We start from the raw sequence: 27,901 nt of genomic DNA on the forward strand, positions 1-27,901 counted from the left end.
TCTTCTTCTTTTTAGGACAGAGGATTACAAAAAGGTTCCCTACCATTATTACGAGGCGGGCAGCCGAGACGAGTGTGCTGAGTATCTCCTGCACGAGAGTGCCCCATATGGAGGACACCGTTTCATCACGGAGAAGTCCGTTTTTGCCAAGTGGGCAAAGTCTCATGCCATCAAGTTCTTCAACCCGCCGTGGCAGCTGTCGTGACCCTGGCTGAAGCAGCATGGAAGCATCATTATCATCATCATCATCATAACTATCATCCACAGAGACAAAATGAATCTCTGCAGTTACACTAACCAACACACGGCCATTTTTGCCCAAATTCCAGCCCATATCTATTAATAAAGGTTGTTTTTAAAGTCCTGGTTGGGTACACATGGAGCCTCATACAAAAAAAAGAAAAAAAAATACATAAAAGTTTGACCAACGTGAACAGCAATGACACATCTCCTGCTTTTTTGAATTTAAAGCCGTCTCCTGAATTTTAGAGCTGAGGCCTGCTGCTCTGCACTGACTAATCGATCCGCTCGCTGCTCTGTGAGTCTAGCGAAGGATGGTTTGAACTTTAAAAAAAGGAGAAGAAACAAGCGTCCGTCAACTCGCAGTGACCTCAGTGGCTCAGATTTCCGTATTCTCTACACATCACAGAGGCCGAATTTACATTTTCTCTCAAGGCTGTAGCAGAAGAAGCGCTCAGCCGCCGCCGTGGAGGCGAGTGGCATCAGCTTGGACGTCTGACGAGCTCGTCCGCTTTGTTTCCTCTGCGTGTCTGTCTTCTGTCAGGCTGTAATTAATCTATAACGAGTATCATTCAGGCCTTCATCTCTGACTGAGCGAGTGGCGAAGGCAGATGCTCTGTCAGATTCAATTTTGCTCCGTTCTGTTCAAAGACGCTTCAAAACAAGGTCACGAGAAAAAGACAGCACTAGCAGATTGCAGTCGAACTCGAAGGTAAACCAGAGGTGGAGATGTAAATCAGCTTTTTTGCTTCTGTGTGGTCATACACGCAACTTAAAGATGTCCTCTTTATGTAATTTTTTTTTTTTTTATAATGCTGTGAAATTGACGATTAAGACACATGTTGAGGTGTTGGCCTGATGTCCTGATAGTTTGCTAATGTATTCCCGCGGAGATAGATTGTTAATTCTCTTGAACAGTGTGCCAATCGACAGTGTGAGTATCACAGCGCACAGAACAATGTGCAATTAGAAGCTTCGTCTTTACGGAAGGAGTTAAGTCATTTGTGAACCTGCGGAGAGAGAGATTTATATGTGCAGTGAAACCATTTCAAGTTAATTGTATTCTGTTATCATTGTGCCTGCAACATACTCTGCAGTTCATCGTATAGACACAAAGGAAGATGCTCTCTCTCGTACTCTCATCCAGCTTTGTGCCTCTTTGTGTAAAGCTTTGCTGCGTGAACGCATCTTCCCATTTGTCTCTGGATGGAGCGTGCGTGTCTCTTGGCTCGGGCCATTACATTTGAATACATCTGTTCCAGGACGGTGAAGAATAATCAGTGAAGTGGTGAGGTGTGTATGCTGGCTGGTAGCTGTGGATGTGACCACGACTGCCCCTCCTGAGGCTGTGATTAGTGTCCTGGTCAGAGCGGCGGCCCAGAGGGGACGACTGGAACGACTCAAAGACTTTAAATACAGACTGCTCGATGCAAACACTCCCTGGTGATTGCAGCTGAGATCCAGACTCTCAGAATTGCTGCAAATCAATGCCTAACAACACACGGAGGCTATGCTGTTTGTCTGTGAGCACTGATATGGTGATTTGCAGGTCAAGTTTACAGGTTAAAACTTGACTGAACATAAGCATGAAATCCATTCGATTTTTTTAAGGTCCATTTGTAGCTTTTTCTAATACTTTCACTTAAAAGAAAAATGGGGGTTTGGGGGTGAAAAGTCACATTTTTACATATCAGCAGAGTTTCAGCAACTCTGCACTCACTGCATTTCATTTCAAACCAGGTACCACCTATACATTGAAATTCAGTGCTTCAGATTCTCTGTAAGTTATTTGTAACCTCGTAATCTTGTGTGAGAACCCTTCTAGACCCGTAAAAACATAGAACATGGGTGTCTGAATGTACTTGCTGATGGCACAGGAACGATTAAGAAGGTGCTTAATGTTGCTAAAACCTCAAGGCAGCTATAACTTGCATACATGTATTCGGATAGTAAGTATAGTAAGTAGGAAAAACAATTGTAACGATGCAATGACCATATAAAAAACTCATTTTTGATCTTAACTTGTTGGCCTTATAGCATCCCCCCCCCTTCCCCCCCCAACATCTAAGCTGCTTTTAAGGCCCATAAGATGTAGCTGGAGACCTTGAAAAACAAAGGTATTGGATGTACCTCAAGTTTAAAGGCGCCCTGTGGAGTTTTGTTTAATCAATAAAGAACATTTAGATTTACATTCAGAAGTCATTGTGCGTATCCTTGAGGTTTAACAGCTACAATGAATGGATTCCCTACTCTAAAAACACTCTCATAGCCCCATTTTGTGACAAGCAAAATGTGGAGCCACTCGTAGGAAAAAAGAAACAACCAAACATTTAGAGCAATATTAGAGGTCACAAACTCCACAAAGTACTTTTAAAGGTTTTTCTTTTTTCAGAGTTTTCTACTTTGACGAGGTACACTAAAGGACTTTCAGACTCCACCTCTAACAGTTTACTTTGTAACAGTTTTCTAAACTCTCTCTGTCAGTGTTGTTTGCCTGAAGCCGTTTTCACACATGCACTTTGGACAATTTTGTGAGAATCAGGTTGGGATATTTTCCACAGTTGTCTTTCCTCATATGTATCGCACAGCAGGAAATAGTCCGTTTTAGATGTGTTCGCTATCCTGGAAATACTCTGTGTGGTTTAGGGTGAGGGAGATGCCTAAATAAGACTTCCTGGAGGCATTACACATGATGCACTCGCTGCATGTAATATTAGATGCTCTGCTCTCACATCGGCACACGTCATACAGCCTTTGTACAAGTGAGCTGGCGGGTTAAAGACCAGCTAATGCCTGATTTAATTGCATTAGACATTTGCAGTCTCACCTCCACCTTTGTTGGGTTTGTCCTAGAAAGGTTCTGTGCAGCAGTCCATGTGTGAAAACTGCTTTTTGTTAAAAAAAAAATTTTTTCGTTTAAGTTTTGAACGAAAGTTACAGTAATGGGGTCTAACCATTATTTCCATGGTCTAGACAGAACTTTCTTGCAGGCTTATAAGAAATCCTATTGAGATTACACTTCGACTGCTTGATCTGTATGACAGCTGAGCAAAGCCTTCCCCTGATGAAGACAGTCTTCTGTGATTGAAAGCTGTGGAAAAAGCTGGCATGTGGATTTTATTGTCAATTTTAGGGCAGTTTTAGCGCATCAGTAAAATCAAGCTTTCTGCATTCTTGTGTATCTGATGCACTTCTGAAAACAACAGTATGTTTCAGTCCAAGAGAGCACAGCGAAAGCTCCGCATCTCTACTTAAAACTGTTGTCACCTTGTCACTCGTTATAAGTCAGCCCAGCTGATGAGCGCATCGGCAAAATGTAAAACCGCGCTGCTTTAAATTCCTCCCGGTGTAGCTCAGCGGATAGGAGACGGCCGTAACACAGGCGGGGTCAGCGGTCAGATTTCCTCGGGGATGGCGCGTGTTCAAGAGGTGTTTGGAAACCCAGCACGACGGGTAGCAGTGGATCAAAGTGTCCTCCACGTGTACGTGAAGTATTAGAGCATGAAAATGAAATCTGGGCCGGCAGAGTTGGAAATCATACTTCTTCTCCTTCCCGTGGGGAAAAAACAGCCATAGACACTGAAGCGTGGATAGGTACAGTAGGCCATGCATGTTAAACATTTAACATACGTGTTTTATACATCTCGCTCAGCACACGATTGTGCAGTCATCTGGCAGCTCTCCAGTAAGCAGTTGCATTTCTGCTGTAGTTTTCAACCTACATTGTAAAGTGCTTCACATCAATACAAGAAACTGAGACTTGCGAAACTGAGACACGTTTGACGTGTTTTTAGGGTTTTTTGATGAATTATTTGAAGGCTTTTTGTTTGTTTACTCACAAGTGGAAGAAGAGTGCTGTTTTTTTCTGTTTATCTCCAATCCTCCTTTTGTGGCATGTTTTTAATTTAAGCATTGATGCCTTTTTTGTTTGTTTGTTTGTTTGTTTTTTGTTGATGCACTCGTTTGTGTGCAGTCGAGTTTTTTTCTGCTGCTGCAGGCCACGTAGTTGGTTATTTCCTGAGCAACAGACACTGCATTGTTCTCAGCTGGAGCACACTGGATGAAAACCCAAGGATGCATTATACAGTATATTATGAAGAATACATCCTCTTATGGGCTCTCATGAATCATCTGTGGCTCGCAGGAAGGGGACTGAATAAAAGACTGGGCTGAGATGCAGGCAGATAATAAGGTAGCTTTATTTCCAGAAGTTCTTTTTTTCAAATGCAAGAGCTTTTTTTTTTTTTTTTTTTTTTTTTTTAAAGAAAATATGAGCATTCATATCTGCCAGCTAAATATACAGCCAGCAACAGGTTACAGTAGGTTATCTTAGAATAAAAAATGAAAATGGGTCATAAAAGGTAACAAAATCCACCTAATAGCATCTCTGAACTTAAAAAACATTAAAATGTTTTATATCTTATGTGTTTACAAAAACGCTCTTTTACATAATCATTACTAGTTGGCCAGCTATGAAGTGGTTTTCTCTTGTTTGCAGCTTTAAGTCGGGGGCCTGAAGCTTCATATTTACTGTACAGATATGAGAATGGAATTGATTTGCTCAACTATTTTTTTTGTGTCCTAAAATTTTGAACTATTTTACCCCTTTTGTTCTCATCCAGACCTTAAAGTATCCCTTAAATGACCTCAAGTCATGTTCTGAGCAGTGCTGTTTAATTTGAAAAAGTATAAACTGTCTTTAAATCCGAAGAAAAGTCTGCACTCGATTAAAAACACAGATCAGCTACAACATTTAGACTGGCTGCTAAATATTGTGCCGTCCCTCTTTCTGTAGCAAAAATACCTCCGATCATATGCGTAGGTCATCCTGTAGACTGGGTGTGTTGTAGGGCATCTAACACATGGTGCAGAGGTTTGGGGGCTGGATCACCACATTGGGATCTGTTTCTGGGCAGTCTTTGTCTCGAGTAGGTACCCCTACTCTTGCTTTCCCAGCTTAGACTTTATTAGCACTAGTCCTACATGACCAGGTCAGTTTTACAGGGAAGAGCAATGCAGACACACTAGCACATGCCTATAAATGACAATGTATCACTAACAATGGCATACGACAGGATGTAAGTTTTCTAAGCGGAACACTGCGTTGTTGACAAGATGATAAGTGTAATTAATTTCACCTGTCAGTGTTTTTAATGTTGTGGCTGATCAGTGTAAATAAAAATTAGGGGCAAATGTTGAAGTTAAAAGCAAACCGAAGTCCTGATTAAAACATTTGAGTCTCGACATTTGCAGAACAAAGACGTGAATTTCATTATTCGTCACAGTTTTAAAATACAGTCATTATTTTTCTGGGTGTCCTGCTGTGATAGTCAAAGTAATTACAGTTTGGAATTTAGTTACAATTTGACAAAACTTTTGATTGTTTCTTTATGTAGCACATTATTTATTCCCTCCTAATTATCGTACTTGTTGCCATTTCAAACTCTTGAAGTGCTTTTTTTGCATTGAAAAGTTTATTATGACATTCATAATTATGTCATCTCCTTTCCTCTGTGCATGTCTTACAGTTATTTTGTGTCCTGACACATGTTTGTTTTTCGTGTCCAGGTTAAGTGTCCTTGTGAAGTGTGTAACTTTGCGTGTTTAAGTTGCATAGAATGTAAAATGACACTATGATGAAAAAAAAGTGGTTTTGCTAACACAGCTAACACACCTTTTTTTTTAATCAGTGGTGAAATAACATCCAAATGCTGCATGGATTTTTGCAGGTTATTGAATTGTACATTTCGTTAAAAATAATAATAATAGTGATTATATGTGTTACTTCTGTCATTTGCTGTCTGCATATTAGCTAAAATTAGATATATTGTGAATGTTCTTATTTTTACCGATGTGAAGTGTGTCCTCTGTCTTTTATTCACTGTGGGGATTAAAGAAAACCGTAAAACTCCTTTTATATGATTAATTTCTTTTTATAACAAAGCCGAGTAAGGAGGATAAGAATATAATACGACTGGTGAAATGTGTTCATGTTATATGAATGGAGCGCCGGCTGAGCTGTCATCTTAAATCTGGTGTCTCATGAGAATTTTAAAATGTCAGTAGAGGAGCAGAGATGTGCTGAGTCCAGACACTTCCTGGGAGTTTTTGGTTTTTATGTAACCTCTGCATAAATGATCATACGTTTGAAATAATAATGCATACACTTGTGCTTTTTATGCCACAGTAATGAATAAAGAATCAAGACAGAAAATTAAAAGGCCACTGCAGCAGTATGTTAATGCACTTTTGTTACTTTAGAAACAAGAACAGCTGAACTTGAAGCACGCAAAATGAAATATCCTGACTGAAAACAGAGTTTTTCTTTCTCCTCTCTGTAACCTAAATACTACATTCAGCACCACCTGCTCAACTCCTCATTAATGCAAATATCTAGTCAGCCAATTACATGGCAGCAACTCAATGCATTACTGGGTTTACTGACAGGAAGTCACCAGTAACTGAAATAACAACTCATTACAACCAAGAAAAGCAAAAGAGAATCTCTCAACAAACATCATGCCGAACCTTGAAGCAGAAGAGCTACAGCAGCAGAAGACCACATTGGGTGTGACTCCTCTCTGCAAAGATCAGGAAATGAGGCTACATTGTAATCGGCTCACCAAAAAATGGACAATGGAAGATTAGAAAAAATGTTTGTTGGGTCCGGTCTGATGAGTCCCAATTTCTGCTGCAACATTTGGATGGTAGAGCTTGATTTTGGTGTAAACAACACGAAAGCATCAATTCATCCTATTTTAATCAACAGTTCAGGCCTGTGGTTGTTGTTTAATGATGTGGGGGATCGTTGAGTCAGAAAAAGCTCAGATCATCAAATAACTGGGGTGGTTAACATGACAACATGTTTAGTATATTCAGATGGCCTTCACAGTCTCCAGATCTAATGCCTGGTACTTGCTCTATGGACACTAAGCTAATGTATAGCTTTGTTTGGTAACAATATCCAGTGTAAATATAGCATATTGATTAACATGTGGATAAGCTACCCTGAAACTCACTGTAATAGGCTGTAATTGCATGGAGCTTGCTCAGTAATGCACTAGTTTGTATTCTGCCAGTGCAAACATCCAGTTTTTCTCATTCTTATAGTTTAAGATTTATAAAACCTAAATCCACCATGATGAGGTCAGTTTTAGCAATAGAGACAGACAAGCGCATGCTTACAGATGGCAAAACAATCACTACCAACGACGGTGTAGGCTGCCTGACATCCGAGGCAGTACTATAAATCAACATCGTAGTCGATGACCTGGATGACTGAGAACCTTCACAGATATATAAATCAACATCCACATCAAGATCACGATGCAGGGTTTTTAAGCAGAACATTACATTGTTGACAAGATGATCTATATTATTAATTTCAGCTGTTTTAATGTTGTAACTGATCATTGTAATAACAAATAGGGTTCTTTTGAACATGAATGCATCCCCAGTACTCAAATGGCCTCCAGAGCCAGCAGATCACAATCAAATAGAGGACCTTTGAAATGTGGTGGAACAGGAGATTCACATCATGGATGTGCAGCAGACCAATCTGAAGCAATTATGTGATGCTGACATGTCACCGTGGACCAAACTCTGGTCCTTCTTGAATCTATGAAGAATTACGGCAGATCTGAAGACAAAAGGGAATCACTGTCAAGGTGTAACTAATTCCCAGTGAGTCCACCTTAATTTTTAATATTAGATATGCTTTTCAAAGTAAATTAAGCATCATTTTTTGCTTTCTTTTTACTTGATTTTATTTATTTGGTACATTAACTAATGTTTTAATGAGCGTGTTTTCTAAGTTGCAATTTATTCATTGGCAGTCTTCTTCATTTGAGCTTGTGGCATTTTAATTAGAAATGACGCTTATAATAATGCAACTCACATCATTTTGTGAACATGCGAAAAGAGATTTAGTTAAATATAGATTTCTGGTTAAATATAGATATTTGGTTAAATATAGAAAAAAAATCCAACCAAGATGAAAAGCAGGAATTTATTGTAAATTATGTTGTTAAATTATTAACAACATGGGGGGAATGGAAAAAACCTGACGTCCATCGCTACAATCCACCGACTGAGAAAAACATTACCACTGAACACACACATTCAGGAAATTACCTGTCCTTCAAAACTGTTCAGTACACTGTAAACATAACATGAAGGCATCAGGGGTAGCGTGGCCTCTCAAGCCCTGCTACCAATAGGAGTGAAGTCTTAGTTCTTTAAAAAAAAAAAAGTATTTTCTTTTTAAATATGAATCGATTGAGCCGTGATGCTCAGTGTTTTCAGCTCACGTACGTGCTGGTGTGTTTGAATAGCACATTTACATAAGTTTAATCAAAGAGTCATGTAGTGTCCAGGAGGACGCCAAGCCACAGCACAGAAAAGTATGTTTGGATGTTGTTGTTATGCTCCCTCTGGCTTTAGTTTAATTAACTGACAGTTTGAGTTGTTGTCTGCTTGAGCTGACCGGCGTCTGTGTCAGCAACGCTGTCCAGAGCCCTGTAGAAGTCAGTTGGTCACATTAGTGCATATTCCAAATGAGATTTAAAAATCATTCAGTGTTGTGCTTCCAGCACTACTTTTACAACTTTTCCCTCATGGCTTAGAAGTCCTGTTCAGACTTATTGGATGTACAAATGTGCACAGAGACCAACTGCAACTCAGAGAACAAACAGGAGACTTTAATGAGGATCCATCTGTGACCATGCCAGGAGCACATCTATAGTCTCTATCATTACCATAAGGTTCTAGTTCTATTGTAATGCTCTGAGGCACCTGTGGGAGGACACTGGGCATTGTGCACTTTTTGGCTGAACCAACACATTTATAATTCACCACCCATCACACCTCCTATTTGCCTAGTTTGGGTTATTTTAACCATGTTCTCTTCCTGGAAATGATGGTTGACTTTCTGGCTCAACATTTTGAAACATTTTGGAGTTTAACAAAAGTATTGTTTCAACTTTTTAGGAAATACAGACATTTTTATACATAGTCCCTATAAATAGTTTTCAGATGCTCAGAAGTAATTAGAGAAACTCGGGCAATTAACGGTTGTTTTTAGTTCTTGGATTGAAAACCTTTGCAGTTAAGTCCAATACCTGCGGATATCGCCAAACGCTGTTTCCTCCTTTGAGATGCTCTGCCAGGCCTTTGCTGCAGTCCTTTGCAGTTGCTGCTTGATTGTTTGTCTTTCTGTATTCAATTTTGTATTAACTATCTGGAAAGCATGCTCTTCTGGTGATCCCATGACTGACTTGGTCATTGAAGGATGTCCCATTTCTTTTGCATTGAGAAACTACTGAGTTGTTTTTGGCTCATTATCCGTTTGGACTGTCAAGCACCATCAGTTTTGCAGCATTTGGCTCAATGTGGACAGAGAGTATTGCCCTATATGCTTAAGATTTATCCTGTTACTTCTGTCAGCAGTCATGTCACCAATAAACACTAGTGACCTGTGGCAAGTTCTCTGTGACACTTGGAACAACCTACCTGCCGGGAAGAGCTCTGGACCAATGCCACTAGGAGAATTGGTTTTCTGTTCTAAGATTACTTAGCATTAAGCATTGTCCCTTCTAAACACACACACACACACACATTAATTTACCTCCCCATTGTGCTTTGTCACAAACAAATATGAGTTATATCGCATCAGATAATAAACTAAGGTACCTGGAATCCATATTCAGAGCTGACCACATCAGCTCGGCATGCTCTTCAGTCTTCTTTATGAAATCCGTAGACAGTACAATGACACGGCTGATGTATTAACTAATAACTAAATAGCTGCAAGCTCCACAGCCCATTCATTTCTCTGAAGTGCTGGGTGGAGCCATACAGGGAGCTTGTGTTCTGAGCAATGGAAGTAATGGACATGATGTAATTTGCACAAGCTTACAACAACAGAGAAACTAATGAGCCGTTGGGTAAATGTAGAAAATAACTTTTTTCAGTCTACCTTACCCTGAGGAGAGAGAAACAATCTGCCATTATCACTTCGCTTACCTTCACTGTGCAAGAACTCAATTAAATTCCAGTCTGACCCCATGCTTACCTGATTTTTTTTCCTGCCTTCATTTTTTTGTTGTTGTCCTGGCAGCTGGTGCACATTAGCGTTTTCTGTTATGTGCACAGTTCTAACTGCACAAGGTCAATGACACAACTGGAATCTTTTCAATTTGGTGTTTGCAAATTTGTTCTTGCGGAGCGTTTGACCTCTGGAACATATTTGCAGGAGGATGTGCTCTCCAGGGCCAGATGGTGCTGCAGCATGTACCATTACCGTGGCTCAGGGACACGCACAGTGGTAATTATAAGGGATGAAGTGAAAAAAAAAGAAAAACAGATAAAAGAAACAAAGTCTAAAGTAGCTCTGTCTCTCTCTATGTGCCTCTAAAAAATGTTCCAGCCTAATAAAAAATGAGACTGACATATTTTATGTTTGAATAAATAGACTGGCTGTGCACAAGCCCAGTACATACTACATCTCAATCAAATAGAGCACCTCTGGGATGTGTATTCAAATCAAGGATGTGTAGCCAGTAAATCTGCTTTGACTGTGTGATGCTGTCATGTAAATGTGGAGCAAAATCTGTGATGAATGTCTCCAGCACCTCCAACACTCAAAGAATTAAAGCAGTTCTGAAGACAAAGAGTGTAACCCAGTATGAGCATTCTTGTTGTTCTCCAACTTTCAAAAAAGATTTTGAATTGTATATTAGAGAAAAAAGCCATAAACATCTGCCAAGCTATATTAATGCATACTTCTTTTTTTTTTAACTTCTCACAGTTGTGTGGAATCACTTAGGCGTTGGCTTATTTGTCAGCTCCAGACAGCCACTTTTGCTAAAATGTACTGACAAACAGAATACCAGTAATGAATGACTTCTTAATTAGAGCATTATTCTTACTGAGAAATATTTGCAGCACATTTGTTGCTATGAATTTGAACATTGATTAAAACCTGCAGGTAAATATTTGTTAGTAGATATGGTGCTGATAGGCATGACAAGAGGCCGAGCTGGCAGTGCTGAAGGTGCTAAGATTTTCTGTGGGCGTGACAAGGATGGATAGGATTAGAAATCAGTACATCAGACGGACAGCTCAGTTTGAGATGGTTTGGAGGTGTAGATAGTAGGCATGTTAGGTAAAGGATGTAAAAAAAAAATCGAGCTGTCAGATAGAAGTCAAACAGAAAGAAGATTCATTACTGTAATGACAGAAGAGGATGCAAGAGTGAGATGTAGGCAGATGATCTGCTGTTGATCAGCCGAAAGAAGAAGACCTAAGATAGCACTGTACATGAGTGGTATTTGTCGCTGATCTTTGGAAAACACAAAAGGGAATAAAGCCTGAAAAAAAAAAACCATTTTTTTCATGGTAATTATCAGGTAAACTCCCCATATTAAATTCATCCTATTCAGCATTTTCTGTTTTTAACAAATGATTTGAAAATCAGTTTTCAATCACATATAGTCACAGAGCAAGGAGATCCATGGTACTGTGGAATATATGCCGTGGGAAATAACCAGTCGTGGTTTGCTGGCTCACTGAGTTGTTTTCTGCAAAATGTTATCATGCCGATCTTTTTCTAGCCTGCAGGCAAAGATATCTGTACAAATCTCTACTTGCATCACATAAATTTTGTGCCCTGAATGCGAAAGTCATTTTTAATAAGTAACTGAACCAAATTACCATGTTTCTGACACTTATTTCAGTCCAGCCGTCTGCTTGTCTCAAATGAAAACTCCTCTTATGTCTTCCTCGTGTTTTACTCCTGCGCTAATGACCGTTTTGTTGTTTCTTGACAGATGCAGCCAATTAGTCAGGTGTGTGCGGGGAAAACATCAAGCCAAAACACATCACAACATATCATCTTCCCACGAGTGCTGATCTCCAGCTGTGTAAAGCTCCTTGTTTGCACCTTCAAATATCTGCAACCCCGTCTCTGCTCATTTGTATTTTTCATGTGGACTGAACGGAATGGGAGTCATGATTTTTGGACTCTCTCCTGTCCACTTGGCGAAACACTCGTGTTTTTGTCGCCAGATCCTGTTAATTGGTGTATTTCACTGGTTTCGACGCAGCCAACAAGTCTAGAAGCTGTGTCCAGTTTTTAGCAGAAAGAAATGAGAGTTCCAGTGGGAGTAAGAGTCCAGTCATATGTTCCTTCACTTTCTGGTAACACTTTCAATGCGAAGCGAGTGAAAGACTGAGCAGGAGCTTGTGTTTTATTTAATTCCATACAGGTTTCTTAAAGGCTCTTTAACATTATATTCCTGTAGCCGCGCTGGTGCCTCATTAGTGACTTGCACGGAGCACACATCACTTTGATCGCCACATTTTTACGCCCACCTCCCTAAAGAAATATGAGTGCTACACTAATTACCTCATGTTTATATTGATTACACCCACCTCCTCCAGTAGTCCCTCATCCCCGTCTTCGTTTTCTCCGCGCATATCGAGCCTGTCAGGAATCGGGAGAATAAAGTGTATGGGCTGGCACTAAATGTCAACGATTTTCAGATTATCTGAGGCAACAGAAAACATTCAACTGTGACTAATTGCAGCCGTGGCGCTGACAAAATAAATCTCTGTATTGTCATGCATGTCTACAGTATATTATTTTGGAGTCTGTGCTGGTGCTATTTCAATAATCTTGCGCAATTATTCAAGCACTTTAAAAGCAGAAATAAGTGGTTTGCATTGACTCGAGTAAAGACTGAGCAATATATGATCACAAGCCATAACATTTCAGTTAATGTTCCTGTTTACAACCCTCTCCACCCATCCTTTCACCTGCCTTGATGTAATCAAAGTTTATAGCAACCCACATTTCCTGTGGGCCTGGAGGTAATTGAATTGTTCTAAAAGGTCTTCTCCCTGGAAATCCTCCCTTTGCTCATCTCAATCAATCAAACCAACCTCAGATGCCTATTTATATTTCAGCAAATACACGAGCCACAGGTTTTCTTTATTCATTTTCCATGTTTCCATTTCTCAGTTTTATGCAGATGACGCCCTGGTGTGTGTGACAGCCGACAGACTTGATTGACTGCTCTGTCAAATCTACTGCTGGGAGGCGTCAGCTGCTTTCAAGGTGCATGAGGATCAAGGGCAGCTCTTATTGACTGAGAACGCTTCCTGGAAATAAACGCTTCTCCCCCGAACACCCTGCTTCACATTCATACAGTCTCCCCTGGGAGCCTCCCAGCACACCCACAGTGTTCTGCTGTTGGCTACTGAGTAGCTCCACTAAACCCAGTAGGTGGTAACCGTTTACTGAAGTACAACATGTACTACAATTTCAAGGTACATTTGATTCCATTATATTTCAGAAAGAAATAATGTTTTTTCTCACTTCACTATCTATATTCGTCCTGATTTATTAAATTCCTGCTTCCACTTCTATCTAACAGTGATCCTTTTTTTCGGCTGCCTATTTAAGCATTCAGCATAGCTTATAGAAACTCTTCATGGGTCATGGGTCCTCCTCTTTTATTTGTGTTTCCATCAACTATGGACATCATCTTGCTTTTAAGTTGGAAACTGCTGCTTCCCTTCCCCTCAACAGCAAGTGCCTAGGTAACTGTAATTGCTATATCTATTGTTATTATATTATACCTATTGTTGTATAGGTAACAGCTTCCTCCCCGTGTAATTCCTGTTATCAGTAACCGGTCCCACAAGTGTGTGCCCCAGTGTATCTACTACAAGACCAGATGTGTGTTATCTTCCATTTTTCTTTACTGGTACAAAAGTATGGAAAGTAAAAGCTATGTAAAATATCTGGTGGACACTGCAAACAAAAAAAATTAGCTTTTTAACATTCGGTTTCATTATGAAAAAGCGGGTTGTTCTTCTTTTGTAACCGAATAATTTTACTGCCAAAAACTAACCAAGCAGCAAGTGAGACCAAAGCTGAACAGCAAGAAAAATGATCTGAGTCCAACAATAAAAGAAATGTGGAAAAAAATAAATAAATAAATAAATAACAGCCCCACGTGGGAATGAAGCCAACCCTTTTGGCTGTAAATCATCTGATTTCTTCCACCATCTTTCCAGCATCCCTATGTTGACTTTTGTTGCTGTTCCAAAGTGAAACGCTCCTTCTATACATCTTTTTAGCAATGCAGCACCACCCTAATTAAATGAGTTCGTAACTACTTAGTGATATCTCCAGCTGACGGAGCAGTCTGCCTAAATTCGTTTGATTGATATCATTTGATATAAATGGAGGACTTATCAAGCAGTTATTTTGAGCATCTTTCGTGCATTCACTGCAGTCTTAAACTTTATCCTGCCAGTTGTTGATTCTGTTGACTATCACATGGCGCAGGATGGAGGTCCTGGACAATTTCCAGATTTAATGTCTGAAAGCAGCTTAAATTTACTGGCATGTAAACCGTAGATTATACTGTATCATCAAAAGTTGCTGAATGAGGTGGTTGAGACATCTGACTCAGACTCCTCCTAGATGAGGTATTTTGGGAGTGTCCTACACAGAAGTGACCCCTCTGTGAACCTGGGATGCACTGCAGAGATTATGTCTCAGTGGATTTGGGAACACCTCAGTGTCCTCCTGAAAAAGCTGGAGGACGTGGATGGTGAGGGAGTACTGGGTAACGCCAATGACCCGGATCTGAATAAATGGCAGAAAATGGATGGATGGACAATTGCATCTGCTGTGCTTGAAATAAGTTTCCTGCACACTTTTGATTGTTTTAGCAAGACCACTAGTGCAATAATATGACAAACACACAAAAAGTAAAGAGCCTGAGGTAAACAACATAAATTTACATACTAAACAGAAGGACAAAAAGATGCTGTGCAAACAGTTTTAGGGTGTAGTTAAGTGTGCAGTGCTGTTCTGTATATTATAAGGAGGCTGTGAGGAGCACATAATAACAGGGAGGAGAAAAGATCACCAAAAAGGTGGAATATTTAAGAATCTGAAATGCTTCACATGGATAAATACATGTACATGTACACAGATCCGTAGGTAGTACGCTTGCTCACTGACCTGTTCTCATCATTTTGAAGCCCGAAGGCAATGAGCCAACAAATCTCACCTGCCATTGCATGACTTGTGCACCCTAAATCTCAAAGTTGTTTTTAAAAAATGACTCACACTATATATTCAATAGAAATGTTCGAATTTCACAAACCAGCTTTGCCAACCATTTGACTGCAGTCGGTCATGGATGTGAAATTGCAGAGAAGAGCTGCCTCCCATCATCTGAGCGACGATTTTACAGTCAGTGAGAGGAGATGTTCACAGCGTATTTGCAGCCGTGGCAGGCAGCTGAAGACATGAAAGATTTCACCAACTGTGCTAACCCAACTTAGTAAAATTTTGGAATACATTGACAGTTTGATGAATCCCTACTCTGTTGGATATATACTACCAGCAGCAGCTTTTTTTTTTTTTTTTAGCCTGAAGCAAAGTAAAGCAGAACAGCCACACACACATTCGTTGTTCTCCTTCTAACCAAACACGATGTGAGCACACTTATCATGCCTGCCTCAGAAACCCACCGTGTATGTTGAGCGGTTTGCTTGTCTGTCCAAACCTCAGAGGCAGCACTGATCTCGCTGGGAATTCTCGCACAACAGAGACAGAGGAGCTTTCAAAAGCCTCCTGAAAATAAGATATGTCCAAACCAATCGCGCATCGCACAAGAATATTTCCACAAAAGAAAAAAAGACAGCAGGACGAGGAAAGGATTCATAGCTCTTCAACAGCTAGGCTGTCTATCTGCCCCAGTGCTCAGTGCAGCCATGCAAACATTCATGACAAGCTGGTACAGCTGCACTATGATCCTGCAAAAAACATGATAACTTGTTTAAAAAGTCTCATATGTGCTTTCAGAATGATTGACAGTGAGCTGCTTTTCTTTGTTAGGGCAAGTAAGAAGTTTAAAGTTGTGTTTTTAGTGGTGATTCATCCAAATTAGGGAATAGATTTTCTCACTTGCTACCTCTGCTGTTGCAGATATGGAGTGCGACGGAGAGCTACATGTATAGGAGAGGTAAATAGATCATTCTTTGACTGCAGCTCTACAGGGACTACATGACTTATATATATATATACACAGTTGCTTCAGATCTGGTGACTGTGGAGACCATTTGAATACAATGAACTCATTGTCATGTTCAAGAAATTCTTTTGAGATGATTTGAGCTTTGTGACATGGTGTGTTATCCTGCTGGAAGCAGCAATCGGATCATGGGTACACTGTGGTAACAAAGGGACGGACATGGCTAGCGACAATACTCAGGAAGGCTGTGGTGTTTAAACAAAGCTCATTTGGTACTAAGGGGCTGAACACGTGCCAAGAAAATATTTCCCACACCATAACGCCATCAGCAGCTTGATTTTCTGATTAGGTGAAATTAAATGTTAAATTCCCTGCACTTACATAGTAGTTACAGAGCACTCTGACATTTTTCTATAATTTGGTAGACCAAAAATTATTCAAAAATTGAATACACAGAGATTTCTGAAGTTGTTACAAATTATATTTGGGAAAATAAATTAGGTTTACAATGTGTCAGCCCTGCAGTTAAATTGGGTTTGACATTAAAAAAGAAAAAGTTGGTTAGATTTAGGGAAGGTTTCAAATGTGTCGTAGCTTTTTAAATTATGTTTTTTTTAATATGTGTTCTCATTGTGATTTTTCCACAACAGGCAGCTTAATTCTGCAAAAATAAAACTTCACTCGGCGTACCGGCAAAGCAACAAACAGCAGAGAGACACAGATAGCAACTCAATGATGAACACAGAAAATTTAGCCGTGGAAGAGACAGATATTTTCCACAGGTGTTGGCAGAACCCAAAACCAGAGCTAAATGAGCGCGGATATTACATCTTCACCAGGTGGCCAAAAACTCAACAAGTAAATGAGCAGCTGCTGCTAGCGAGTTCACCACATCCACTTCAAAGGTCAAACTTGTTTCTGCTGCTCCAGAGTTGCCACTGAACCCATTATTGCAAGTTTCATGGTTGTAATCATGGTCGTAAACACTTGCAGTCTGAAAATGGAAAACAGCAGTTTGCATTGTGCTTTGTTTAGTAATATTACTTCCACTTTATAAGTTTTTAGCATTTAAAGGACTTGGTCCTTTTAAAACTGTTGGTTTTGTTAACTTGATCACAAAACTGCTGTTGTTTTTTTAGGGTGTAGATTTTAAGGTTAAATGACGATTGGCATTTGTCTTTAAACTTTAGTTCCATCTCATTATTTATTTGAAGGTAAACTATGTTGCTCCTGTAACATATTTTATTAAAATTAAGCACTGTTAGGTTGTTTGGCTTTGTCGCATTCTTTTTTATTCATTAATTTGTCTGTAATTTTACAAGCTTTAGTTAGCTGCAAGCTTTGTGTCATGTTGCATCATAGTTTTTTGTGTTGGAAAAGTAAATATATATGTATGAAATTACAATTAGATGTCTATTGTATCACAGTGGAAGCAGAAGTCTCCAAATCTCTCTGCTTCAAACCAGACTCCACTACAGGTAAATAGCTTGCCACTGGGGCGCGCTTCCCTAAAACACTCTTATTTATACCACCATGGTTTGTACCTCACAGAGACCATTCCGGAACCTCTGGTCACAATTTCTGTGTACGTTAATGGAACAGTACAAAAAAAACATTTTTAAAAGGATGCAGAATTGAATGTTACCTGTTATTTTGGTGTATATTTGAGCTTGAACTCCGCAGTACCAAGAGAAAACCCACCAGGCACAGAGAGAACCAGCTACACGAATGAAACTTGTCATAATGATGTAAAGGAAACACTGAACCGTAGAATCTAAGCTCAAACTGCACATATGCCATCTCCTGCTACTTCACCTCAAAATCTAGACAAATTGCTGTCAACGTGTGCCTTTAGCTTTTTCTGCATAGTTACCTTGATTTCCACTAATTAGTGATATGTTGATTGCACCTGTATTATTTCTAAAAGTGTAAGTGAGAAAAAAGAATTATAATTTGAGCAAGCGCATCCTTGAGGACTTTACAGAGGAAAGTCTGGATATATAACAGTCCTAACCTAAGTATTTACAGTGCCATTATTATATTACCCATAGTTGAATAAGTCCAGAGGATGAAATTTGCCATGAGGAAAGCTGCACTCAGTCTGATATGACACGGCGTGTGTCGTGAAAAACAAACTACACTAAAAAGCTATTTTTGCCCGTTAGTTACCAAAGTGCAAAGGCTCAAGTGACATATTTAGCACTGTTTTATTCCTTAAAGAGTAACAGCCATTTAAAAGGGGGCACTGCCGTGGCTTTTGCACTCACTGACAGCATTATAAATGATTTCAGCCTCGATGTTTTGCAGTCCTTCACTCCTGACCTCCAATGGCTCCCTTGTCATTCGCTAGCATCTGGCCCACTTGCTTCCCCCCACAAGAGCGAGCATGTCGGGGCAGACAAGTGTGCCTCCCTATGGGCCCAGATCATGAGACAGTGCATTTACATTAGCCTGGTGAAGCAGGAGCGGTGGCACAATGCCAGCATTGAGGCACAGACCTTACAGCAGAGCATCTGGTACGTTTGCACTATTGTCAGGAGTGGACTGGCCTGACTGCAGACAGACTCATAGACGACACTCAGGCAGAGAGGCAGACAAACTGGCACACAGTCAGATCATAAAGTCAGATAAACAATCATATTCAGACAGTTAATTAGCCATTACTCATCCAGCCAAACCAGCCAAAGAGGGAGATAGACTCCTGGCCTGTATCTCAACCAGTTATTACCAGGGAGTGGAACTAGAATGGAGAAAAGACGCCTTCATTTATGGGATTCTGGCCTCCAGTCACTTGGATGGTAGGTTGCTATGTCCACAGGGAAATTAGGATGGCGAGAGAGTCACTGAGTGTCGAAATTACCTTGGACACAAACTGTAATCTTCCTGCTAACCATGAATTTTCTTGGAATTTCAGCACAACTTTCAATAAAGATTCAAATGGAGGGGGCTGAAAATGGCACATTAGAGTGGCACTTTGAAAAAGGCACTTAAGTGCACCAAATGTAAATTTCCATTAGCTGGAAGGTGGATGGACACATTAATGGCAGTGAGGGCAGCAACGTTTTCAGAAGGGTTGCATTACACCGAGATTTGGTGTAACAGAGAGGAGAAAACTGCTGTTCTTTAGCTGAATTGGGTTAAAAATCATTGTGCACTAGAGCTGAAATATGCAATAAAAGTAGTTGCAAGAGGCATTTTTTTTACCTTGCAAAGCTGCCCAAGCAGCAAAACAGAGAAAAAAAATCCATAGTAGAACAGCAAAGGAATGATCATTGTGGGTGATGATAAGAAAAGTTTCCCAGTCTTTACATCACAAGTTAGGGCCTGTGTACTTTCCCAACACAGTTTGTTTCAAATGAAGACTTTTACCTTTACATAAAAGGAATTGTTGTCAAGCATTAATAGCCCAAATTTGTATGCTTAAAATAGACAATATATAAATGCAAAACTCATTTGGTAAGAGATATAGAATAATACAAAATCCATAGCTTTAACAAATATTATTTTCCTCTTCATTATTTCATTCTTCAGTTCCTCCCGTGTCCTGTTTTCTCTGGAACTTCATTCTTTGTCTCGCTTTCAGTTTATTTCTGTTATATTTTGAAGGTTATTTTCTTGGGTGGCTTTCACTAACCTCTGTTCTTTTTTCCCCACACTTGTTAATATGTTACCTGAGTTCACGTGTGGTTGGTTACTCTCCCTGTCTGTTTGTGTGGAACACAATACTAATGCTGAGAGCTAATCTTTCACATCAGGTATTCATCATATGAAGGATAAATGTGCTTTATTTGAAAGCAATTTCCCTCATTTCCTCATTAAGTTAATGCAATAAGTAGAAATGAACAGTAAAGTTTGTTTTAATGGTTTTATACAAAAGTCCTTGGACACACTTTTATGTTTCATTTAAAATAAATTGTGACAATTCTCCAAATCATTAGCTGCTTTAGCTGCTTTTATGTCTACCAATCATGCTTTAGTTTGATCAGGAATTCATCTCTGTTATAACAAATCTTTCAGAGCCACATGTATTCAATGTGAAACTCAATCAAAATATGGGAAATTGTCATAACACGTGTCTCAACATGTGAAACTTGAACAAAGTTAATATAAAAGTGGGACACCTGGCTATCCTATCGCCCTCATACAGTCCAGCTTCCTGAGTTTCCAGAGTGTTATCCCCTCTTCTGTTTCAGTTCTTATCTGAACGTGGGTCGACTTTGTGAAACTTTATTGCCATTGTGACAGAAAGAAGAATTTTTTTAAAAGGAAACCTTACAATTGATATGTCCAATTTTACTGAGATACAAATACCAACACAATTCACCTCTTATAGACATAGGCATGTCTATAAGAGGCATGTACATAGTCTAATATTAGAACATTTGACAATGCGATCACAATATAGCTACAACATAGGAATCGCAAAATTGTATCTGTAGTTTATATGTCTGTTCGCAAATCCAGAAGCTACGTCTTGAGATGAAATTGTGGAGTACAATGCATATGTAAATACTAAAAAACAAACAGGAAGACTAGGAAGATTAGCTAGGGATAAATTGAGATGGAAGCAAATGATCTGCTCTAACTAGCCCTGAAAGGATGAACAGAAAGCAGAAGATATGAAAAACAGTACTGAGCAACCTAAACGTTATAGCTCCAGATGCTTCTCAGCCATGGAAACGCATGCCACGAAGCTCCCAGCACACAGATCATGTGCTGATGTTGATGCTAGGAGAGGTTTGAACCTCTGCAAAGTGTTGGCAACTTTTATGCACTGTGTGCCTCCGTCATTTATTTAAGATTCATTGCCTTTTTACTTTCACTTTCACTCATTGGTTGGATGTTGGCACACACAGACACACACAGACACACACACACAGAGAGATCTCGATTACATAAGTTCTTTACCTAACAACAAAACAAATTTCCTTGCGAGGATAAAAGAGTAAAAATATCCCCTGATTCATCATCAGGATGTTGCTTTAATTATTGGTGAAGTTATGCTCTGAGTGCTTGTCTGCTCGTCTCCCCTCCAATAGAGCCACACAACAAAGCCAGACCTGTACAAAGCACCAGGTCTTCACCCGTGGCCCAGTCACCCCTGAAACTAGATTCCCTCTTCCATCATGCCTGAGGGAACAATTTAATTAAAGGCTAGCTCAGAGCAAAGGACACCCATCACCCTATTCTTCATGTTTTCACAGTCAACAAATATGGAAAACAAACAATCCCCCAGTGGACGATGTACTGGCCTAGCTACACCAACTGTAAATACACACAAAGTGAACAGATTGTCATGTAATGACAGCAGTTTACTGGGTAAAGGGGTAGGATTAAGTATTATTTGGTCTTTATTTTCATTTGAATAGCCCTAATGATTGACGTTATTTAATTAAATTCAGTCCTGGAAATCTCTTTTCTAATTTACCTGCATGCCATCATGAATGGGCTTCATTTTTTGGCCCATCTGGTAATATAATTCATTAATTTCCCTCCTAATGGCCTGTCAGCTGCCATTATCATGTTAACAAAGTGTTTGTTACAGAAAGAGCTAGAACCCCATTCATGCAAAAATGAAAGGGGTCAAACTGTTTAAGTTTCAGTTGATCAGGTTTTTGGCAACGTTTAGGTCATTTACTGGTAGTAGCTTTACGATTTACATGTCAAAGTCTGCATATGAAAAAAAAAAAATAATAACAGTTATAGGAGTCACAAAACTTGTGACAGTGTTGTTCCTCTCTAGCCCACCCTTCATTTCTGCTTGAGGCTAGTAGTTGTCAGCAACATCAGCCAGCGTCTGTAAATCTGTGACTGAACTCCTGGCAGTTGGTTGAGCTGCACCGAGGATGTGTAGGGAGGCTGTGACAACAAAAAGGAATAAATATAAGAGAAAAAGAAGCACAACACTTGTTCTGATAAGAACTAACTCAGTGAGAGTGAGAGAGAGAGAGAGAGAGAGAGAGAGAGAGAGCGAGAGAGAGAGAGCTCACACCTTGACTAACTGGATTTGACTTGCCTCAAGAGCTTGTAAATAGTTCACCGTAAATAAACTCACTTAAAATGACTTTCTTGAGTCCAGCCTGCACATTGGTTATGATATAAGGTGCACTTCACATGACTGGTAACCATTTCTGAGGGACTTTTTTAAATACTGTGCCACAGTATGAAAAGCAATTTTACATATAACCATAAACATAATTAGTAGACCTAAATCCTTTTAACAATGGCTGGGTTCCATAATTAGTAAATATGTTCCCTCCAAACTTCAAGTCAATTGTATTTACAGCATATAGCACATTTAAAAAAAAAAGGTTTCTGAAAACCTGGTGTCAAAACGTAAAACTCATGCCAACATAATAAAACTGTAAACCAAACAAAGAAAATCGTTATAAAAATGTAACTGAATAAGAGAAATACTTGGATAAACCTGAAAAATGAATTAAAAATAAAAGCATACATAAATGAACATTTTTTAAAACATTTGGGTGCTCACATTGAAAATCACAAGACACATCAGACTTGACTAAAAGCAAGTGAAGAAAAAAAAAAAAGGGGGGGGGGGGGTATGTCAGTTGTCAGGTTTTTACATTGAATGGCAGCCTGTTCCAGAGCCTGGGGGCAATAACAGCAGAGCCAGTTTGCCTTTAGCTTTTCGGCAAAAAGGGGGGCCACTGAGAGAAGTCTTTGCCAGGGTGACCTCTGTGACCTGGAGGCAAAATATGGAGTTGAATGATCTGTGATATATTGTGCAACTGATCCATCGAGGGCTTTAAAACTGGCTTTAACTTAGCAATGTTTTTCAAAGCTTCTCTTCACGACATTTCTGACTTCAATAAAACCATGAAAACAGAAGGATCTGCAGTTTGGACACATGTGGATGAAGCACCAAGTGTTTTAGAATAAAGCATTGTAGAGTTTGATGAACTAAATAAAAGTGTAACCAGGAGTGATACTGAATATTGTGTATCTGAAAGACAGAGCTGAGGGGGTAACATGTGTAATTATAATGCAGTTTTATTCAAAGTTCAGATTTAGATTATTGGTTTTCATTTGGCCACCTGGAATATGGGACCAAGAACAGTGACACAGATTTAAATGGTGCAATTTGAAAAATCCCAAAATTAAAAATGAGCAATTATGAGCTGCAAGAGATCCAATTTAATGCGGAGAGAAGCTGCAGTTGGCTCTTCTGCACACATGGGACCTACAGTATTAGAATTCTCCCTTACAGTATGGCAGGGGGGAAGTCTTGAGCCACCTAGCATGTTTTAAAAAAAAATTAAAAAATTGTGAGGAAAATCAGAAGTAGGTGCAGCGATTTACTGAAACGTATGCAAACATACAAAACTAGTGTATGAGGCAAAAACAACGTTTGTACGACAAATTCGAAAGTCCATATTTGGTCTGACCACTTGTCTTCTTCAAAACAACCTGAACTCTTAGAGTAGCTTTCTTGTTGTTTCTCTGAGTAGCCTTCAGGAATAGTTCTCCAGGTTTCTTCCAGGACATTCAAAGCTCTTTGTGGGTGTTGGCTTCCTTTTGTTCTGTTCTCTATCAGGATGATCCCACACTGCTTCAATAATGTTAAACTGTCATTTGGGGAAGCCAGTCCATGCTTAATGGGTTTCCACTGGGTGCTTTTATTTACATTTGTATGATTTTACTACACTGGTAAAAATCCATCCATCCATCCATACATACATACATACATAGCCAATCAGAAGTTTCCAGATGATTTTGCATGGTGGATCAAAATATGATTTTTCTGAGGTCAAAATTAAGTTAATTTTGACAAGATCGAAGACAAACCAAAAACAAGGAGCCAGAGACCAAATACAGAGAACAAGAGTCCTAAAACAGAGCGTCACAACAACACTGAGGCCCAGGAATAGTTCAAAATAAAAAAGTCCATGAAAGGCGCAGGGGCCCAGGTAACAGTCTGGAAAAGGTTCAGGGGGCCGGTCGCACGAAAAGCAACGGCGGCAATACAGTTCAGGAGGCCGTCCACAACGGCAATGAAGTCCAGTCAGCAGCGAGGAATGCGTGTCCGAAGTTAAACGAAGACCTCCCACTTGTAGTGTAAGTGGCACAAGTGCAGGCGAAGCAGCAGGTGAAGCAGCATGGCATCTCCAGGGACCCCCCAGAGCTAAACGAGTCCCATGAAAAATGCGCCCGTAGTCGGGGGTGAGCAATGGCCTCCACCGGAGCTCCTCCTCTAGCTGGGAGAGAGCTACCTGCCGACGCTCATGCAGTCCAACGTTTGCTGGGTCCATAGTGTGGTCACAATCTTCTGTCATGTGAAGGCTGTGTGCAGGCAGGAGTGGTGATATGGAGGACTCAAAGTGCAGACACTCTGAGGCAAAACGTGAACTCAAAAAAGTAACAAAACTGAGAATCCAAAATAAACTTATGCAGACAGACAGAATACACAGCAAGATGACGTTAGATCGCAACACAGACAGATGAAAACTCAGGGCTTAAATACCCAGAGGGGGCAATCAGGGAATGAGAGACAGAAGGGAAACACAGCTGGGACAAATCAGGGCTGACGAGACAAAGGAAGCAAAACCAGATGCATTAACATGAGACACAGACTTTCAAAGTAAAACAGGAAACATAACACAGAGACGCAGACTTAACACGGGGATACAGCAGACAGGGGAGACAGCAACTATGGAACACAGAACAGAACCCAGAAGGCGCAACTCTGACAAAGAAACCAAAAGACTAGAAATGATAAATAAAGGCAAAAATCAAAGTACAATAATAATGAAAACTCAAAACTCTGGGTCAATGACCCAGGTACCCCAACAGTAGTATCTCTCTTTTGAAATCCTCTGACCAGGATTTGAAACAAAAAATTTCAAATTTGGAGTTATCAGTCCTTGTATACTTTGGCATACCTCAGCTTGTTTCCTTTCCTTATGAATGGCCGCCTGACAGCCGGCCTTTCACGGAGACCATTTCTGATGAGGCTTCAGCGAACAGTAGATGGATCAACTGAAGGTTCCAGAGTCATCTCTCAGGTCAGGTCAGGTCAGGTCTGTCAGAGATTTATTGATTTTTATTTATTTATTTTTTGATGGACATGACTTTCAGATACTGTTCTTCCACTGTAAATTGTTTTTTGGGCCTGCTACTTCTTCTTTTGTCCTCCACTTGTCCAGTTACATCAGTTTTTAAAGAGAACTACACATAATCCCAAAGCAAAGCATAAATTAAAAGGGATATAATAGTTAAAAAGAAGATGAAAATATTCTTTAAGGATAATAATAATGTTGATTTAACAATCCAATTATTTAGCACATGCTTATAGAATAAAAAAGGTGTGGGGAAAAATGCATTGAAAACAAAAACACCCACCGACAGCATAATGCAGTTCAGCAGTAATAACAAGTCACATCATCCAAGATCAGCTGAATCCTCATCATAGCATTTTTGAAGGTTCTGCTCAGATCTAGCGAGGAGAGTCTTTTAAAGTCACAACAGAATGCATGTTATTTATAGCAAATGTGCAAAAACATTCAAAGTGATTCATGTAGTCCTTTAAATCCTCCCTGTGTCTTTATTCTCCTGGTCAAACATGCAGCTATTATCTCAGAGGGATGTTGGATGAAAATAAGAATAAGAATTCCCTATATGATATATAGGGTATATATGATAAGTACCTTGTGAATGCATCTCCCATCTCTCCCGCTCTTGTATGCACTGTTGCTCATTCACCCCAAATGGGGCAGTGTGGCTGCATTAAAACACGCCTGCTCATCATTTGTCACTGGGCCCAAGGGTAATGAACGGGGTGAATTGGATGTACTCTCTAATTATGGAAAGGACAAAAAGCCAGTATGATTCTCTTGTCAAAGTCCCCCTCCTGCAGCACCGTGGGGAGCAGCTTTCACTCATAAATCAGAGGCGGGATTCAGATCTGCATCGGATTAGAGACAACATAAAAGGGAGAAATATAGTGCAGACGTGGGCCACAGACAATCAGACATGGCATGGCCTATGGCAAGTAATAACTAGGCGACTGAGCATGCCCGCACATTGAAGAAGGCAAACACCTGCCAATCAGCATCCTTCATTGTCCGCATACTCAGCAGCATTACAACCACCATCATCATCATCATCATCATTGTGCTGGCCCTGACAATCAGATTTTGCAGCGTCATAACCTCAGTACTCCAGGGATCATTGCAGTCGATCAACATGCTCCAGCTGCTGCTGGCATGCTAGATTGCTTGCGGTGGTGATTACATTTTAAATTTGTATGGCTTCTCATGGTCTGATGGTGATGGTAAGAGTATATAGAGCCGAAGCGCCCACACAGCAGAGTTCTGCACTGGCCCCTCATGAATACTCAGTGGAACTTGTTTTAAAAGAGAGCGCCGTTAGAGTTCACAGAAACCAGACTTTTTATAGCACGCAGGGGGGGGAAAACAAGTTACCACTTTAACTAGAGCAGCTGCAACAACTGACTTCTCTGTTTCTGGCTTTATAACAGTTTCTACAAACTCACAGTGGAGGTTTGATCCTTTTATCTTACAACAGATTCATGTATAATGTAAAAGCACCAGCATAACATCCAAGCTGTAGTAATCCTGGTCGTAGCATTTCCACAAAAATAAATCCGTTCATTTAAATCCTTTGGAGAAGTATTAAATGCCGCAATAGGCTGCACTAATAATGAAGATACAGAAGAATTCATTAAATCCATCTCTGTAAAGATGGATCGTGCAAAGCTTCCTTGTGTTCATATTATGCTGCAAATTTTCATTATTTTCCAGCTTTCAGTTTGAGGCGTCACTCTCCTCTCGGGACTGTAGATAAAACCCGACTCGGGGGGGAATTAAAGTGAAGGTGTTGCACAGACGTCCTGCTTGCCTCTACGTGCTTGTGTAGACTTTTGTAACACTTTTGTCTGGTTTCCCAAGAGGGAATATGAGCACAAAAAATCAGACCGTGTTGTCTTTTATTCCCCTGGAAGTTGAAGTCAAATGTCTGTGGACGTTGTTATGGGGCGTTACAGTTTTATGTCACAAATATGATTGGGATTTTAGAATTCACGACATCTGCAGCAGCAGTGGAAAAACAGCCGCGGAGTAAATAATTTGTGCTCCTGAGAATGCTTTGTCAATTTGCCAAATTGCCCACGTTTCCCCAAATATCCCCGCTAAAGCTCAGAGATATGCATGCCCTCTAACCACGCAGCAATCGGTTCACTCTTCGAAAACAGACTTTCTGTGAAAGTCCTGTTCTCATATGCTGTTTTTGTTATTGTTGTTATTGTTCAGCCTTCCAACCTTTCGCTGTTTTATTGCACATTTTCCCCCAGTGACTCAGATGGCAACACTGATGTGAGTTATTGCTTCTGGGAAGTCTCTCTTGCGTCTCCCTTGGGGACCTTTTTTTCATAAGCAGATTATACACAATCACTAGCAAATGGGGGTGAAACATGCAGCCACTCCTGTCTATATTTAATGCTGTCATATTGTCATATGTGGTGCTTCGTGCAGAATAGAATTGCTGGAAAGCTGCTTAATGCTGTATAAATATATATATATATATATATATATATATATATATATATATATATATATATATAT

At 39.9% G+C, this 27,901-nt stretch overlaps 1 protein-coding gene and 1 long non-coding RNA gene across 2 annotated transcripts in view; one reads left to right on the forward strand and one right to left on the reverse strand.

Moving 5' to 3' along the window:
- st6galnac3 (ST6 (alpha-N-acetyl-neuraminyl-2,3-beta-galactosyl-1,3)-N-acetylgalactosaminide alpha-2,6-sialyltransferase 3) overlaps nt 1-4,496 on the forward strand; it is a 100,181-nt gene extending 95,685 nt beyond the window's left edge. Inside the window, exon 5 of the mRNA XM_085141456.1 lies at nt 16-4,496. Coding sequence (XP_084997582.1) covers nt 16-205 — 190 coding nt within the window. The 3' untranslated portion in view covers nt 206-4,496. The remainder of the gene's footprint in view (nt 1-15) is intronic.
- Nucleotides 4,497-4,511: 15 nt separating this feature from the next.
- LOC146497377 (uncharacterized) lies at nt 4,512-27,836 on the reverse strand. Its single transcript, XR_014870877.1, has 2 exons — nt 25,662-27,836; nt 4,512-25,341 (listed from the first exon to the last, which is right to left on the reverse strand). It is a non-coding gene; the product is annotated as an uncharacterized LOC146497377 (long non-coding RNA).
- Between the last annotated feature and the right edge of the window lie 65 nt (nt 27,837-27,901).

The sequence above is a fragment of the Neolamprologus multifasciatus genome, chromosome 18 (assembly GCF_963576455.1).
Source record: "Neolamprologus multifasciatus chromosome 18, fNeoMul1.2, whole genome shotgun sequence".
Lineage (NCBI taxonomy): Eukaryota > Metazoa > Chordata > Actinopteri > Cichliformes > Cichlidae > Neolamprologus > Neolamprologus multifasciatus.